The 17,394-nt window shown below is 50.8% G+C and overlaps 1 protein-coding gene across 2 annotated transcripts in view; it reads right to left on the reverse strand.

Annotated features, from left to right (window-relative positions):
* The window catches only part of crtc3 (CREB regulated transcription coactivator 3), a 72,629-nt gene that overhangs the window by 16,748 nt on the left and 38,487 nt on the right, over positions 1–17,394 (reverse strand). For both annotated transcript variants that reach the window (XM_078430073.1, XM_078430072.1), the window contains exons 4-7: positions 13,197–13,258; positions 2,640–2,743; positions 1,667–1,702; positions 657–742 (exon numbers count right to left, since the gene is read on the reverse strand). In XM_078430073.1, the coding sequence (XP_078286199.1) occupies positions 657–742; positions 1,667–1,702; positions 2,640–2,743; positions 13,197–13,258 (288 nt within the window). The remainder of the gene's footprint in view (positions 1–656; positions 743–1,666; positions 1,703–2,639; positions 2,744–13,196; positions 13,259–17,394) is intronic.

Below are 17,394 nucleotides of genomic sequence, written 5' to 3' on the forward strand. Positions count from 1 at the left end.
TCCCCAACCCAACCCTCCCCAACCCAACCCAACTCTACTGACATCAAGATGGCACCAGTCAGTCCCCTCCCCAAGCCCTGATGTTTCATGGCCTTGAGCTTGGCACAACCTCTTGCGTTTCACCTTCCCAAGCGGAGTGGGCAAGTTTTCGAAGCAAGAGTAGAGGTGGGAAGGAGGGGAGAGTTCAGATAGGCACTTCATAAACCGACATCAATATAGTCTGAGATAGACACAAAATGCTGGAGCAACTCAACGGGACAGGCAGCATCTCTGGAGAGAAGGAACAGGCGACGTTTCGGGTTGGGACCCTTCTTCGGACATGCTGCCTGTCCCGCTGAGTTGCTCCAGCATTTTGTGTCTGTGTTCGGTTTAAACCAGCATCTGCAGTTCTTTCCTACACATCAATATAGTATGTACTCCTTAACAGCAGAATTAAAACTGGAAGCCCAGCTCCCCCCCCCCCCATCCAACCCAAATAGCACTCTTGGTCTTACAGTCGATTTAGTTTGTGTGAAACTCAATCCCTGACAGTGACAGTGGAACCAGCAGTTGGTGGGAATGACATGAAGTGGCTTCACCAGGAAAACGTGGATTCCAAAAGAAAGATGCAGAAAACCAAACAGTGAAGATGTTTGCTGAAGCAATCAGCCACTTACCTTCTTTGCTTCCCACAGCTGTTTTGGCAAAGGTTTGTTCAGCTTTAAGAGATTATCTTCTGCCGTTGGGACCGGGAATGAAAAGACTGAGTAAAAAGCAGTAATCTATTAATAATGCAATGAAGGTGGTGAAATTAAACAAAAAGGTAGGAAACAAACAAAATCCTTTTACAAAAAAAATAAAACCAGATGATCAGGAAAACATGAAACAATTTCATAATCGAACATCAAATCGATTATTGAAATATTTAATCGATCGCTGAATCGATTAATAGAAAACGTCTCTGCCAAAACGCATGATGGATGTGCTGTCTTCTGATGAAGAAGGGAGTTTCACCTCTGGGAAGTCTACACAGAGCACCAGTGTCACAATAATAAATGATCTCCTGTACTTTAAGTAATTAACAAGCCTGTCTTAATTGTAAACCTTCCAGGAACCAGGACATCAGCGATCTAATCACTCTGGCAAGGAGCAAAGATAAGATTTCAACCGAGGGGACTTGGCGCATCACACAAGAAATGGCCAAGACATCCAGGGATCTCTCTGCAGAAGTCCAGATTTTCCACCATTGCAGGACTTAATTTGGCTCCTCAATGTGCCTTGGCTGTCCCTGAACTACTGTCTCCCTGCCTTTCCTGTGCCTACCCAAGTTACAGATGCAGACCATCCACATCTTTCCCCAGTGATCTAACAACAATCCTGCAACCCAGGAATTCATGTTTGCCCACATCCGGACCCTTTAACTGTTTGATTGTTGCGTTTCTTGGCAACTGGTCCATTGTCTGTCTCCCTTGGTGTGGATGGACGTGGTTGAAGCCTTTCAGACACTGGACCTTGAGCAGCCACCACTACGTCCCTGGAGCCCAGCGGCATGTCCACAGGTGACACAGCAGCAGCGAGGCTCAGAACCTGGAGCCCACCACACCAGAGGTTCCTGGGCCCAGGGTTGGGGCCCCTATGTTGCTCACAACCCTTCAACCCGCAGGTAGAGATGCCGTCTAGAACTCACCTTCTCCCAGACTGTCCATTTCATCGTAATAGTTCACTGTAGAAGCAAAGAGAAGACAATCAGACCTGGTAGTGAGCCAAACACCAGTTGGCAATCTCACTGCACCCACTCCCGATCATTTCCACAGTCGGCACGGTGGTGGAGCAGTGGAGCTGCTGCCTTACAACGCCCGAGACCCGGGTTCAATCCCAACTACAGGTGCTGTCTGTACGGAGTTTGTACGTTCTCCCCGTGACCTGCCTGGGTTTTCTCAGAGATCTTCCGTTTTCTCCCACACTCCAAAGACGTGCAGGTTTGTAGGTTAATTGACTGGGTATAAATGTAAAATTGTCCCTAGTGTGTGTAGGAAACTGAAGAGCTCGGAGAAACCCCATGTAGGTCACGGGGAGAAGGTACGAACCCCGTACAGACAGCACCCGTAGTCGGGATGGAACCCGGGTCTCTGGCGCTGTGAGGCAGCAACTCTACCGCTGCGCCACCGTGCCGCCTGCTTGAATTGTCTGAATTCCTATTCACGATGGGAGCCCAGATATCCCTTGCCCTTCATATCACTTGCCCTGAGATCATGAACCTTAACTCTCTCTCCATTCAATGCTTAGTTTAATTAAGAGACACAGCATTGAAACAGGCCCTTCGGCCCACCGAATCCACGCTCACCATCGATCACCCGTTCGCACCAGTTCTACGTTATCCCACTTTCGCATCCACCCCCGACACACAAGGGAAACTTTAACCTACAAACCCGCACGTCTTTTGTATGTGCGAGGAAATCGGAAACCCACGCGATCACAGAGGAAACGTGCAAACTCCGCACTGAGTATCCGTGGTCAGGATTGAACCCTCTGGTGTTGTGAGGCAGTGGCACTACCTGCTCTGCCACCCGAGCATCGACCCTCAGACTATCACTCGGTGCAGTGCAAGATCCAGGGACCCCTTGCGGGACTGTGGCTACGGCCACCAGCAGACAACTCACCGTGCCGTCGGTCTTGCTGAGAGAAGGACTGGCCCCCTCCCATGAAGGCATCCTGTGGGTTGGGGTTCATAGCGCTGGTGTGCAGAGCAGAGTCGGAGTTGGTCCTGCAGAGGAGAGGGAGAGGGGAGGTCAATAGACAATAGGTGCAGGAGGAGGCCATTTGGCCCTTCGAGCCAACATCACCATTCAATGTGATCATGGCTGATCATTCTCAATCAGTACCCTGTTCCTGCCTTCTCCCCTGACTCCGCTATCCTTAAGAGCTCTATCTAGCTCTCTCTTGAAAGCATGCAGAGAATTGGCCTCCACTGCCTTCTGAGGCAGAGAATTCCACAGATTCACAACTCTCTGACTGAAAAAGTTTTTCCTCATCTCCGTCCTAAATGGCCTACCCCTTATTCTTAAACTGTCAGCCCCTGGACCGCAGCTTCACCATGCGAGGGTGTCAAGATGCAAACGAGCACACACACACACAAACCTCTCCTCCTCCCCCTCCCCCCCGTGCTCAGGCCACACGAGTCAAAACCCGCGACGGATTACCATTGCCAAACCTTTGCCACGTTCTCCAGCGTTGAGCCACTTGTGATTGGAAGAGGACGGACTTGTCAGAGAGTAACTGCCCGAGTTATATTACCACAGAGTGCCAACTCCTTCCACACTGCCACTCCAGCACCTGTGCGTCACACCTCTCCTGCTGTCACCCAGAGGGCGAGGACATCGGCAGCGAGTCCTGCATTCATTGCCGCTCCACAGTGCTGCCTTGGGCACCTCACCGTGCACTCACAAGCAGGGTTGCCAATATCCTCACTCCCAAATATGGGACAAGGTGACGTCACCGCCCCGCGCCCCACGCGACCTCACCCAGCCGGTGGCCATCGTGCTCCCGCTCCACCAATGGCGGCCGCCATTGGTGGAGCGGGGGCACGTGGCCGCTGGCTGGGTGAGGTCGCGTGGGGCGTTGACGTCACCCTTTGTCCCTTATTTGGGAGAGAGAAAGTTGGCAACCCTACTAATACGGGACAAGGGCGGTCCCGTACGGGACAAACCAATTTAGCCCAAAATATGGGATGTCCCGTCTCATATGGGACAGTTGGCAACCCTACCCACACAGCAGAGGCAAGGGCAGCTGGCATCCTTCCCTTGAGAGCATTAGTGAACAAGATGAATGTTTGCAATAATCTGGAGTTTGTGCTCACCATTATCGACGTGACCTTTTTATTATAGACTTCATTTCAGGTTTTCATGTATTTTGTGTTTTCATGACTGTTGGCAATTTCCCTCCTGGGATAAATAAAGTTCCATCGTATCGTGTTGTATTTCAGGACTTGAATTTATAATTTCCACCAGCGAAGGTGTTGGGAATGGGAATTCTCAGCCACCACACCATCCCAGCACGGTATGGCACCTGTTGTGTATACTAGGTGTCCTTAGCGCAAGTGACTAGGCCCCTGGACAACCGCCCTCCTGCCCACCCCTCCCTCCCTCCCTCTCTCTCTCTCCTCAACTTCCAATGTTACTGCAAATATTCGAGATGCAGGACTTGGTCAAGGGCAAATTTGTTGGATTTCACAGTGCCAATGATCACCATTCACAAGGACCACTTTCTCTTTCTCTTTCTCTCCATTTACTTGAAGATGTTCTTTGAATAGGAGTTCATAAGTTCTAGGAGCAGAATTAGGCCATTCGGCCCGTCAAGTCCACTCCGCCATTCAATCATGGCTGATCTGTCTCTCCCTCCTAACCCCATTCTCCTACCTTCTCCCCACAACCCCTGGCATCTGTACTAATTAAGAATGGCAAACCTTGAACTCTCGCACAAAGTCCGTCAGTCCACATGATGGCGGGGCTGGTAAACACGCACGGTTGTGCCCAGGGTCCTTGCTCTGGGCAATGTGGGGTCAGGGTGGGTTGTAGGTTGATAGACATAGACAATAGGTGCAGGAGGAGGCCATTTGGCCCTTCGAGCCATTCAATATGATCATGGCTGATCATCCACAATCAGTACCCTGTTCCTGCTTTCTCCCCATATCCCTTGATTCCGTTAGCCCCAAGAGCTTTATCTAACTCTCTTTTGAATGCATCTTGTGAATTGGCCTCCACTGCCTCCTGAGGCAGAGAATTCCACAAATTCACAACTCTCTGTGGATTTTTTTTCTTCTTCATCTCAGTTCTAAATGGCCTACCCCTTATTCTTAAACTGAGGCCCCTGGTTCTGGACTCCCCCAACATCGGGAACATGTTTCCTGCATCTAGTGTGTCTAGCGGCAGATCCAGGGGCAGGGGCAGAGGCAGTAACAACCACGTGGAGTTGAACACTGGTGTAACTCTAACCGTCTGAGCTGATGAGGAGGAAGATTGTGAAAACACATCACCTGCTGAGTGCCGGGATCAGTCTCAATCCAGGTGGATTCTCCTCACTGTCCCAGGGTGGGAATCTCCTTCACAAAGCAGAAAAACAAGCTTTCAAACAGTGAGGCCTTCACTCACTCTCACCCTCCACCTGTCTACTGTTAGAGAAAGAGTATGTGTGTGTGTGAGAGAGGGGGGGAGAGAGAGAGGGGAGGGGGGGAGAGAGGGGGAGAGAAAGAGGGGGGAGAGAGAGGGGGGGGGAGAAAGAGGGGGGAGAAAACGAGAGGGGGAGAAAGAGAGAAGGAGAGAGAAAGAGAGGGAGGAGAGAGAAAGAGAGGGGGAGAGAGATAGGACAGTCAGGGAGTTGGGAGGAGAGAGAGATGGGGAGAGGGGTAGACGTGGAGCAGACAGGGGTGGATGGGGACAAGGAGATGGGGAGACCATGAGAGGGATAGAGAAAGGGGGAAGGAAGAGGGGAGAGGAAGAGGGGGAGAGAGGGAGAGAGGGAAGGGGAGTGGGAGAGGGAGTGGGAGAGGAGAGTGGGAGAGGGAGAGTGGGAGAGGGAGAGTGGGGAGAGGGAGGGTGGGGAGAGGGGGAGTGGGGAGAGGGGGAGAGGGAGAGTGGGGAGAGGGAGAGTGGGGAGAGGGAGGGTGGGGAGAGGGGGAGAGGGAGAGTGGGGAGAGGGAGAGTGGGGAGAGGGGGAGAGGGAGAGTGGGGAGAGGGAGGGTGGGGAGAGGGGGAGAGGGAGGGTGGGGAGAGGGGGAGAGGGAGAGTGGGGAGAGGGGGAGAGGGAGAGTGGGGAGAGGGAGAGTGGGAGAGGGAGAGTGGGGAGAGGGGGAGAGGGAGAGTGGGGAGAGGGAGAGTGGGGAGAGGGGGAGAGGGAGAGTGGGGAGAGGGAGGGTGGGAGAGGGGGAGAGGGAGGGTGGGGAGAGGGGGAGAGGGAGAGTGGGGAGAGGGGGGAGAGTGGGGAGAGGGGGAGTGGGGAGAGGGAGAGTGGGGAGAGGGAGAGTGGGGAGAGGGAGAGTGGGGAGAGGGGGAGAGGGAGAGTGGGGAGAGGGGAGAGTGGGGAGAGGGAGAGTGGGGAGAGGGGGAGAGGGAGAGTGGGGAGAGGGAGAGTGGGGAGAGGGAGAGTGGGGAGAGGGAGAGTGGGGAGAGGGAGAGTGGGGAGAGGGAGAGTGGGGAGAGGGAGAGTGGGGAGAGGGGGAGAGGGAGAGTGGGGAGAGGGAGAGTGGGGAGAGGGGGAGAGGGAGAGTGGGGAGAGGGGGAGAGGGTAGAGGGGGAGAGGGAGAGTGGGGGAGAGGGGGAGAGGGAGAGTGGGAGAGGGGGAGTGGGGAGAGGGAGAGTGGGGAGAGGGAGAGTGGGGAGAGGGAGAGTGGGGAGAGGGAGAGTGGGAGGGTGGGGAGAGGGAGAGTGGGGAGAGGGAGAGTGGGGGAGAGGGAGAGTGGGGAGAGGGAGAGTGGGGAGAGGGGGAGTGGGAGAGTGGGGAGAGGGAGAGTGGGGAGAGGGAGAGTGGGAGAGGGGAGTGGGAGAGTGGGGAGAGGGAGAGTGGGAGGGTGGGGAGAGGGAGAGTGGGGAGAGGGGGAGTGGGGAGAGGGAGAGTGGGGAGAGGGAGAGTGGGGAGAGGTGGGAGTGGGAGAGTGGGGAGAGGGAGAGTGGGAGGGTGGGGAGAGGGAGAGTGGGGAGAGGGGGAGTGGGAGGGTGGGGAGAGGGAGAGTGGGAGAGTGGGGAGAGGGGGAGTGGGGAGAGGGAGAGTGGGAGAGTGGGGAGAGGGGGAGAGTGGGGAGAGGGAGAGTGGGAGAGTGGGGGAGAGGGGGAGTGGGAGGGTGGGGAGAGGGAGAGTGGGGAGAGTGGGGAGAGGGAGAGTGGGGAGAGGGAGAGTGGGAGAGTGGGGAGAGGGGGAGTGGGGAGAGGGAGAGTGGGGAGAGGGAGAGTGGGAGAGTGGGGAGAGGGAGAGTGGGAGGGTGGGGAGAGGAGAGTGGGGAGAGGGAGAGTGGGAGAGTGGGGAGAGGGAGAGTGGGAGAGTGGGGAGAGGGGGAGTGGGGAGAGGGAGAGTGGGAGAGGGAGAGTGGGAGAGTGGGGAGAGGGAGAGTGGGGAGAGGGAGAGTGGGAGAGTGGGGAGAGGGAGAGTGGGGAGAGGGAGAGTGGGGAGAGGGAGAGTGGGAGAGTGGGGAGAGGGAGAGTGGAGGGTGGGGAGAGGGAGAGTGGGGAGAGGGAGAGTGGGGAGAGGGAGAGTGGGAGAGTGGGGAGAGGGGGAGTGGGAGAGAGGGGGAGTGGGGAGAGGGAGAGTGGGGAGAGGGGGAGTGGGGAGAGGGAGAGTGGGGAGAGGGGGAGTGGGAGAGTGGGGAGAGGGAGAGTGGGAGGGTGGGGAGAGGGAGAGTGGGGAGAGGGGGAGAGGGTTAGAGGGAGAGTGGGGAGAGGGAGAGTGGGAGGGTGGGGAGAGGGAGAGTGGGAGGGTGGGGAGAGGGGGAGAGGGAGGGTGGGGAGAGGGAGAGTGGGGAGAGGGAGAGTGGGGAGAGGGAGAGTGGGGAGAGGGAGAGTGGGGACGAGGGTAGAGGGGGAGAGGGTAGAGGGAGAGTGGGGGAGAGGGTAGAGGGAGAGTGGGGAGAGGGAGGGTGGGGAGAGGGGGAGAGGGTAGAGGGAGAGTGGGGAGAGGGGGAGAGCTGGAGTAGCATTGGGAGCGAGAGAGGGGGGTAGTGGAACGATGTGCTTCCAGCAGAGCCATGACACAGAGTGACTCCCTGTCACGCCCACACACAGAGTCCATTCAAACCTGCCCTGTCCGTGCGACCCTTCGATCCTGCAGACACTGTGGACACTGAATGCCAAGCCAGACATGAGGAAATCCATGTGGGTGCAATCGTATGATGAGACCCTCCCCACATGCATGCTCCTGTCACCACAGCCCCGACCTGCCCGCAGCACAGATGCGCCCAGGACCAAAGATACTAGAGGAGCAAGATGGACCACTCGTTGAAATCGCCCATACTGGTGTAGTCGCAAAGGAGGTAACGTCGCATTTTAGTAAGCAAAACCCGCCGTTCGTAGTGTAATCAGTGTTTTGGAGGAACAGTATGTGTGATGATACCATAAAAATGCAGAATATATCTCATTTATCAACTCACAGATTTTTGTTATTTTTCTTTTTAAATGTTTCTGCAAGTTTCTGCCGACTAAAATGGCGCCTTGACCACTACGGTTTTAGGGTTGAGTGGTCTATCTTGCTCTGCTCTATTATCTTTGCCAGGACGTATCGCTGGACTGTCTGGCACAACCTCTTCCACAGTCAAAAACAGATTTTGTTCCCAGGTTCCCGTTCTGACTTTTTAAAAACTTTGCAAAAAGTTTAACACAAAGCTAGAGTCGAAACAAGCACCTGCAGATAGATGCTGATTGACCAAGGAAAGACACAAAATGCTGGAGTAACTCAGTGGGTCAGGCAGCATTCCTGGAGAACGTGGATCGGTGACGTTCTCGGGTCGGGACCTTTTTGGAGGGACCTAACCATTAGATGCTGCCTGACCGCTGAGTTCCTGCACTCTGTGAAACGTCACCTAACCATGTTATCCACAGATGCTGCCTGACCCGCTGAGTTACTCCAGCACTCTGTGAAATGTCACCTATCCATGTTCTCCACAGATGCTGCCTGACCCGCTGAGTTCCTGCACTCTGTGAAACGTCACCTATCCATGTTCTCCACAGATGCTGCCTGACCCGCTGAGTTACTCCAGCATTGCGTGTCTTTCCTGAATATTGGTTTCCAAATGATAAACCGACTGTTATTGATGAGCTATTCTCATCAATAACTGTGCCTTCACATCAGCTGAAGGCAGATCTATGTGGGGGTGTGATTGGTACCCCAACCCATTGCACATTTCACTAAATAGATTATCTGCCAGCACTCTCTGCTGATTCACCAACAGGGTTTGGGCTCATGAATGAGGGTGTTAAGGGCTGTCAAATGAATGGGCAACTCGAGTCACTTTGGTATTTGAACCTCCTGCCAGTTTCTGTGTGTCCTGTATTTGAGCAAAGTTCTGGGTAACCTCCGCGAGGGAGGATATTTAAAACACGGGGGGAGACCAGGGTTCCGGCCGGGGGGCCAAGAGAGCGGATTGCTGTGAAATCATGCACCATGCATGGGGCATAATAATAACAACACAGCAACACTCTGGGCATGGAGTGGAAGTCCAGCTTGTTAGCAGCTAGTGGTTAGCATAAGCACAAGGCCAAAGAGCAGGGAGGATCCGTACAGGCACCTGGTTAGTAGATGAATTAGTGACCAGCAGGGTTTGTATCATTCAAGGAATTTAAAAGAAGAACATTAAGTAAAATAAAACATCATAACACAAGGTTTAACATTTCTTAAAACAGTGCACATTTTCAGTCAGAAATAAAAGCTTGTAGGAGCAATATTATTCCACATCTCCATAGTACCATTGGTGCACAGAGCAACCTGGCAGATGCACAAACAGATGGACCTCTGGGATCAGTCCATTTTTTTCTTTGATTGCTTGTCCCAGCTCAGACCCAACACGACGCACCCCTGGGAAGAACGCCATTGCCAGTTCCCACGAGTTTATTACTGGACTTGGCCACTTCACGCAACATGGGTGGCCAAATGTTACAGCGAGTCCAGGGGGCAGTTCCCTGCACACGGCTGACACTGGGCCAAATTTCCACCTTCACTCCCCCGTCCCCCGTCCCCCGTCCCATCCAGCACACTCCCCTCCCTCTCCGCAGAGGCTGGAGACCCCATCTTACTCAAATAACCACCATTCTTCAGTGACGTTCAGGACAGAAAGTGCTGGAGTATCTCAGCAGGTCAGGCAGCATCTCTGGACAGAAGGAATGGGTGACGTTTTGGGTCGAGACTATTCTTCAGAGTGATTGCTTGGGCAGTCTACTCTGGACAGAGATCCGCTTTGAATCAATCCTTTCAGTTTGGTTCCCAAGTGGGGAGCACCAAAGATGTCAGATCGCTTGAGGTGATTGGAACCACTCATATACTCAGCGACATTCACATGGCAATCGATCCGTCTGAGAAACTCCCACCAGGTTCCGACCGACCGTGGATAACCTGACTGGGGACAGGCGTGGGGAGGAGCAAATTGAACATGCTGAAGTGGGGATGTACTGAAGATGCAGCAGACTGCCAGTGCGGACGGGGCCTCCAGACTATGGAACATCTCCTGAGCTGTGACGTGCTGCATGACACACGCACTGTAAAGGATCTTGCAGAGGCCAACCACGTGGCACTAACATTTGCTCGCTATTTGCAAACAGTTGTGTGATGACACGAATAAATAAAATATACTCAGTGTACTCGTTGTCCTTGCTCATAGAGATGGTGGTGGCAGCATCCATGAAACCCCCAATTCCTTAAAACCAGAGACACATGGAAGTGCAGACGATGGAATGTTAGGTAGAACATAGTGGTGGAATAACCCAGGGGCCAGGCAGCATCTCTGGAGGTCTAAGAGTCATAGAGGCAAATAACACCAAAACTGGCTCTTCTGCCCAACTTGGCCATGCCAACCAAGATGCCCCATTGCTAGTCCCACCTGACCGAGTTTGGCCCATATCCCTCGAAAACTTGTGTAGGATGGAACAGCAGATGCTGGTTTAAACCAAAGATAGACACAAAAGGTTGGAGTAAGTCAGCGGGTCAGACAGCATCTCTGGAGAAAGTGAATAGGTGACGTTATGACAAAAAGGAATCAATGAGCCAAAACGTCACCTATCCCCTTTTCTCCAGTGATGCTGCCTGGCCCGCTGAGTAACTCCAGCTTTTTGTGTCTATCTCTCTCTACACATTTCCTACCCATGCACCGGTCCCAATGTCTTTTAAATGTTGTTATTGTACCTGCCACAACTACCCCCTCTGGCAGCTCATTCCATATACCCACCACCCTCTGTGTGGAAACAATTGCCCCTTAGCTTCCTATTTTCCCTCTTATCTTAAAACGATGTCCTCTGATTCTTGATTCCCCTACCTGGGGAACAAGGCTGGACATTCATCCGCTCATGATTTTATACACCTATATAAGATCACCTCTCAGCCTCCTGTGCTCCAAGAAGTAAAGTCCTAGCCTGCCAACCCCCTCTCTGCAGCTCGGGCCCTTGTTATAGACAGATGACTTTCCCATCGGGACCTTTCTTCGCACGTCATTGGGAAGAAGGATCCCAACCCAAAACATTGTCTACCCATGTCCTCCAGAGATGCTGAGGAAGGAACTGCAGATGCTGGTTTAAACCGAAGATAGACGCAAAATGCAGGGCTAACTGAGTGGGACAACCAGCATCTCTGGAGAGAAGGAATGGGTGACATTTCGAGTTTGGGAGCTAACAAAGGCCTATTTCAATAGACAATAGACAATAGGTGCAGGAGTAGGTCATTCGGCCCTTCGAGCCAGCACCACCATTCACCGTGATCATGGCTGATCATTCTCAATCAGTACCCCGTTCCTGCCTTCTCCCCATACCCCTTGACTCCGCCATTATTAAGAGCTCTATCTAACTCTTTATCATCGTTACTTTTATAATTTCCTTTATCATCGTTACTTTTTTTTGCACTTCTTTCATTCATTTGTTCTATATCTCTCTATATCACCATCTAGATCTCTAGTTTCCCTTTCCTCTGACTCTCAGTCTGAAGATGGGTCTCAACCCGAAACATCACCCATTCCTTCTCTACAGAGATGCTGCCTGCCCCGCTGAGTTACTCCGGCTTTTTGTGTCTATCCTCCAGAGATGCTGCCTGCCCCACTGAGTTACTCCAGTGGTCTGTTATCTAAAGTTGCAAACAGTGCTCACAATTTGAGGAAGAACCTCTGGGGGGCAGTGGCGAGCTGCAATCTTGCTCTAATTTCCCAGCTGTTCCTCAATGGAGATTTCAGGTAGCAACACTGCTGTGGAACAGGTTTTAAAATATACCATCCGGCCCGGCAATGAAAGGTAAACAGGAAATATCTGATCATAGAATTAGACTTAATTAGAAAATGCACAACATGAGTAGGAGAGGTTTAGATGGAGGAGAGAAGAGAGAGCTCAGTCTGAAGAAGGGTCTTGACCCGAAACATCACCCATTCCTTCTCCCCTCAGTCTGAAAAACTTGGACCCGAAACGTCACCCATTCCTTCTCCCCTCAGTCTGAAAAACTTGGACCCGAAACGTCACCCATTCCTTCTCTCCAGAGATGCTGTCTGACTCCGGCTTTTTGAGACTATTGTCCTCTAAACCTTTCCTATCCATGCACCTGTCCTAATGTCTTTTAAATGTTGCTATTGTACCACACCCATTCACCGAAACATCACCCATTCCTTCTCCCCTCTCAGTCTGAAGAAGAACCTCAAGCCGAAACGTCACCCATTCCTTCTCCCCTCTCAGTCTGAAGAAGAACCTCAAGCCGAAACGTCACCCATTCCTTCTCTCCAGAGATGCTGCCTGTCCCGCTGAGATACTCCAGCATTTTGTGTCTAAGGTTTAGAGGGATATGGATCAAACACAGGCTGGTGGGACTAGTGTAGATGAGGCATCTCAGTCTCATGGGCAAGTTGGGCCGAAGGGCCTGTTTCCATGCTGTGTGACTTTATATCATGGATGGTACATTGTGGTGGCATTTATATCTGCTGCATTAAACTATTCAAAGACATCGTGTACTCACCTGTTCCCATCAAATCAGTAGTAAACCCCATCACCCCACATCGTTACCTACCCCATGCCCCATTCACCCTGTAACCACTACACTGTGGACTGTGCCTGCAACACCAGAGATGGTTCTGAAGAAAAGTCTAGACGCAAGGAACTGCAGATGCTGGATTCTTGAGTAAAACAAATGCTGGAGGAACTCAGCAGGTCAGGCAGCATCTGTGGAAGGAATGGACAGGGGTCGTTTCGGGTCGGCACCATTCTTCGGACTGATGGAAGTGGGGTGGAGAAAGCTGGAAGAGAGGGTGGTATTGGGGCAAAGCCTGGCAAGGTATGCTCACTTACCTTTCCTATCCTCACCCCCTCCTTCTCCCGGTTCCATCTGACCACCCCCACACCCAGCCCCCCACCTCACCTGGCTCTATCACTAGCCCCTGTCCCCCCCCCCCCCACCTGCTCCACACTGACAATCCTTCCTCTTCTCCCTCAGTCCTAACGCAAGGTCTTGACCCTGTGATGGAGAGCAGAAGGCAGTAGACGTGGAATCTCACATAGTCTTACCTTCTCCAGCTGGTGTCTGGTGGAGGGGAGAGATATACTGATCCATACGGGGAACTGTCAAAGTGCACAGGTTAAGGACAACAATTGTCACAAATAAATAAAACAGCAAACATTCCTCCCAAAACCGAAGAAGCAAAACATCGGAACACAGGGCTAAACCTGAAAATTAAATCATCTTGGCCTTATCAAACATCAGGTTTAGCACTACACGTTATCAATCCCAGCTGTAGAGACATTGGTATAATTGATCTGTTGTAGGACACTGATTTTTTTAATTCTTGGTTTTAAACCATGTATTGTGCTTTTGTAAGTAATTCATTGTGTTTTTGTAAGTAATTAATTCTATGTAATATCTTGCCTTTTATCTGGACCATGAGTCTATAATAAAGTATTGATTGATTGATTGATTGATCTCTGTGATTTCTCCTGCCCTCCTATTCTACGACCACATTTTGACCCAGCTCCCTCTATCTTCTTGTCTCCACCTATATCCTTCCTTTGTCCCGCCCCCTGACATCAGTCTGAAGAAGGGTCTCGACCCGAAACGTCACCCATTCTTTCTCTCCTGAGATGCTGCCTGACCTGCTGAGTTACTCCAGCATTTTGTGAATAAATACCTTCGATTGATTGATTGATTACACCAGGGCTTAAATCCAGGCCACAGTGAGGTGCTGAAACTCTTGGATCACCAAAGATTGTTTAAAGTCGTTTCTGACACCCCAAAGTCATGCCTTGCACAAAGAACGGTATTTGTTGGTTGTGGGAAATTAATCCCCAGGAAAAAGAAACAAAGTGCTGGAGGAACTCAGTGCGTCTATGGAGGGGATGGACAGACAACATTTTGGGTCTGGACCCTTCATCAGACTTTTTTCCCATCCACAATAGCAAGATGTTCTTAAACAGCACGATTATCTCTGCCTCCACTATCCCTGGAAGCGTGTTCCCCAGGCACCCACCACCCTCTGTAGAAGACCATTTGTCCCACGTATCTCCTTTGAACTTTGCCCCTCTCACCTTAAAGCCATGCCCTCTCGTCTTTGAGATTTCCACCCCTCATGATCGCTGAGTCTAAATTTTGGAACCTTCTTCCCGATATTTCTGTGGAAGAACCTTGGCGAGAAGGATATTACATTTATTGATCTCTTGTGATCCGGAGATACTGCTGAGGCCATCATTCACTGCCCATCCCTAAATGACCCTGAACTGATTGACCTAATGAAACATAGACGACGAGTAGAGGGATCTGGGAATGCAGGTACATAGTTCCTTGAAGGTGGCGTCGCAGATCGATAGCGTGGTCAAAAAGGCATTTGTACATTGGCCTTCATCAGTCAGAGTATTGAGTATAGAAGTTGAGATTTCATGTTACATTTGCATAAGACGTTGGTGAGGCCGCCCTTAAGAGTATTGTGTTCACTTCTGGGCACCATGTTACAGGAAAGATGTTGTCAAGTTGGAAAGGGTACAGAGAAGATTGACAAGGATGCTGCCTGGACTCGAGGGTCTTGAGTTATAGGGAGAGGTTGAGCAGGCTGGGACTCTATTCCTTGGAGCAGAGGAGGATGAAGGGTGATCTTATAGATGTGTACAAAAATCATGTGCGGAATGGATCGGGTAGACACACAGTCTCTTGCCCAGAGTAGGGCATTGAAAACCAGAGGACATGGGTTTAAGGTGAAGGGGGACAGATTTAATAGGAACCTGAAGGTAACTTTTTTTTTTACAAAAAGGGTGGTGGGTATGTGGAGCGAACATTGGGAGGAGATAGTTGAGGCAGGTACTATCATAACATATATGACTGCATGATTAAACACAAAAATACAAATTTGTATACAGTGAGTTCCACATTCAACAGCTTAACAATGACCAGATAATGTGTATATATGGTGACTGAGATATTAAAATCCCTCTCCTTCTCCAGACAGTGTCATGGGATGTCTGAAGTCCATCTGATTAAGCGCGTGGGGTCAATGACTCGTACAGCATGGAAACAGGCCCTTCGGCCCAACTAGTTCATGCCGACCAAGATGGCCAACCTAAGCTGGTCCCATTTGCCTGCGTTTGGCCCTCACCCTTCGAACCCTTTCCTATCCATGTACCTGTCCAAATCTCTTTTAAATGTTGTCATTGTACTTGCCTCAACCACTTCCTCTGGCAGCTTGTTCCATATATCCATCACCCTCTGTGTGAAAAAGCTTCCTCTCCATTTCCTATTAAATCTTTCTTCTTTTACTTTAAACCTGTGTCATCCAGGTTGATTCCATTACCCTGGGAAAAAAGACTGTGCATTCACCCAATCTATTCCCCTCATGATCTTATACACCTCTACATGATCATCCCTCAACCTCCTGTGCTCCAAGGAATAAAGCCCCAGCCTGCCCGACCTCTCCCTGAAGCTCCAAAATCCTGGTTGCACTCTTGTAAATCTTCGCTGCATTCTTTCCAGCTTAATGGCACCTCTCCGATCGCAGCACGATCAAAACTGAACACAACACGACAGGCGTGATCTCACCAATGTCTTGTACAACTGCAACATTACATCTCAACTTGGACGGTCAGTTGGAGAATCAAGGAACTGCAGATTTTGGTTTACAAAAAAGGCACAAAGTGTTGGGAGTAACTCAGCGGGTCAGGCACCATCTCTGGAGAACATGGGGAACTCTGGAATCGTTACCTATCCTTGTTCACAAGTTATGGTACAATTAGGCCATTCGGCCCATCGAGTCTACTCTGCCATTCAATCATGGCTGATCTCTGCCTCCTAATCCTATTCTCCTGCCTTCTCCCCATAACCCTTGACACCCGTTCTAATCAAGAATTTGTCTATCCCTGCCTTAGAAATATTCACTGACTTGGCCTCCACAGCCCTCTGTGGCAATGAATCCACAGATATCCACAGATACCCTCTGAAGAATGTTCTCCAGAGATGCTGCTCTGTTACTCCAGCATGTTGTGTCTTTTCTTCTACATTCAATTCCCTGACTGATGAAGGCCAGTGTGCCAAAAGCCTCCTTCACCACCTTATCTGCCGGGTTACAGATTAATGACATATCTAATAGAGTGCACTGGTGCCAGTGGTTCCTCAGTGCTGAAGCCCATGGTTCCAGCCAGGGGCCCAAGCTCACATCCCTGGTGGACCAGACCCTACTGAAGAATCTCTGAAGAAAAAGCTGAACATACCAGCTCACAATCAACGACAACACACATTCAGCTCGATGAGTAAGCTGCCGTCTACTCTATTCAATGGAAAATATGACTAATGTACTGAACAGGTACAGAGCAGTCAGCATTTCCATTGCCACATAAACTACAAATTGGTTACCAAAATATTGACCCCAGTTTAAGAAAATCTATCACATTAGAGAATCGAACTATGTGTGAGTAGGTCTATTCAGCAGCTCGTGAGAAGTAAACAGAAAATAACAAGTACATGATGGGAGAATTTTAACAGCTCCTTGTTGCCAAGGCCTGACAGATTACCCAGCTACTAACTCCCCTTCCATTATCACAACCATCTTTCTGAAGGAGAGGGGAAAGAGGGTGGAATAAAAGGGAAATAAAAGACATGATGGGAGATGAATGTAAGGAGGAAGTGCATGTATATATTCAATGTCACCCATTCCTTCTCTCCCGAGATGCTGCCTGTCCCCCTGATTTACTCCAACATTTTGTGTCTATCTTCCATTTAAACCAGCATCTGCAGTTCTTTCCTACAGTTGAGGCAGGTACTATAATAATATTGAAAAGACATTTGAACATGTACATGGATAGGAAAGGTTTAGAGGGATGTGGGCTAAACTCTTCAAGGTGGGACTAGTGTAGATGGTAGGCATGGGCATTGGGCAATAGACAATAGACAATAGGTGCAAGAGGAGGCCATTCGGCCCTTCGAGCCAGCACCGCCATTCAATGTGATCATGGCTGATCATTCTCAATCAGTACCCCGTTCCTGCCTTCTCCCCATACCCCCTGACTCCACTATCCTTAAGAGCTCTATCTAGCTCTCTCTTGAATGCATTCAGAGAATTGGCCTCCACTGCCTTCTGAGGCAGAGAATTCCACAGATTCACAACTCCCTGACTGAAAAAGTTTTTCCTCATCTCAGTTCTAAATGGCCTACCCCTTATTCTTAAACTGTGGGCCTGCTTCTGTGCTGTCTGATTCTGTGACTATGTGGTGTTAAGGAAAAAAATAGAGA

The sequence above is a fragment of the Rhinoraja longicauda genome, chromosome 38 (genome assembly GCF_053455715.1).
Source record: "Rhinoraja longicauda isolate Sanriku21f chromosome 38, sRhiLon1.1, whole genome shotgun sequence".
Taxonomy (NCBI): Eukaryota; Metazoa; Chordata; class Chondrichthyes; order Rajiformes; family Arhynchobatidae; genus Rhinoraja; species Rhinoraja longicauda.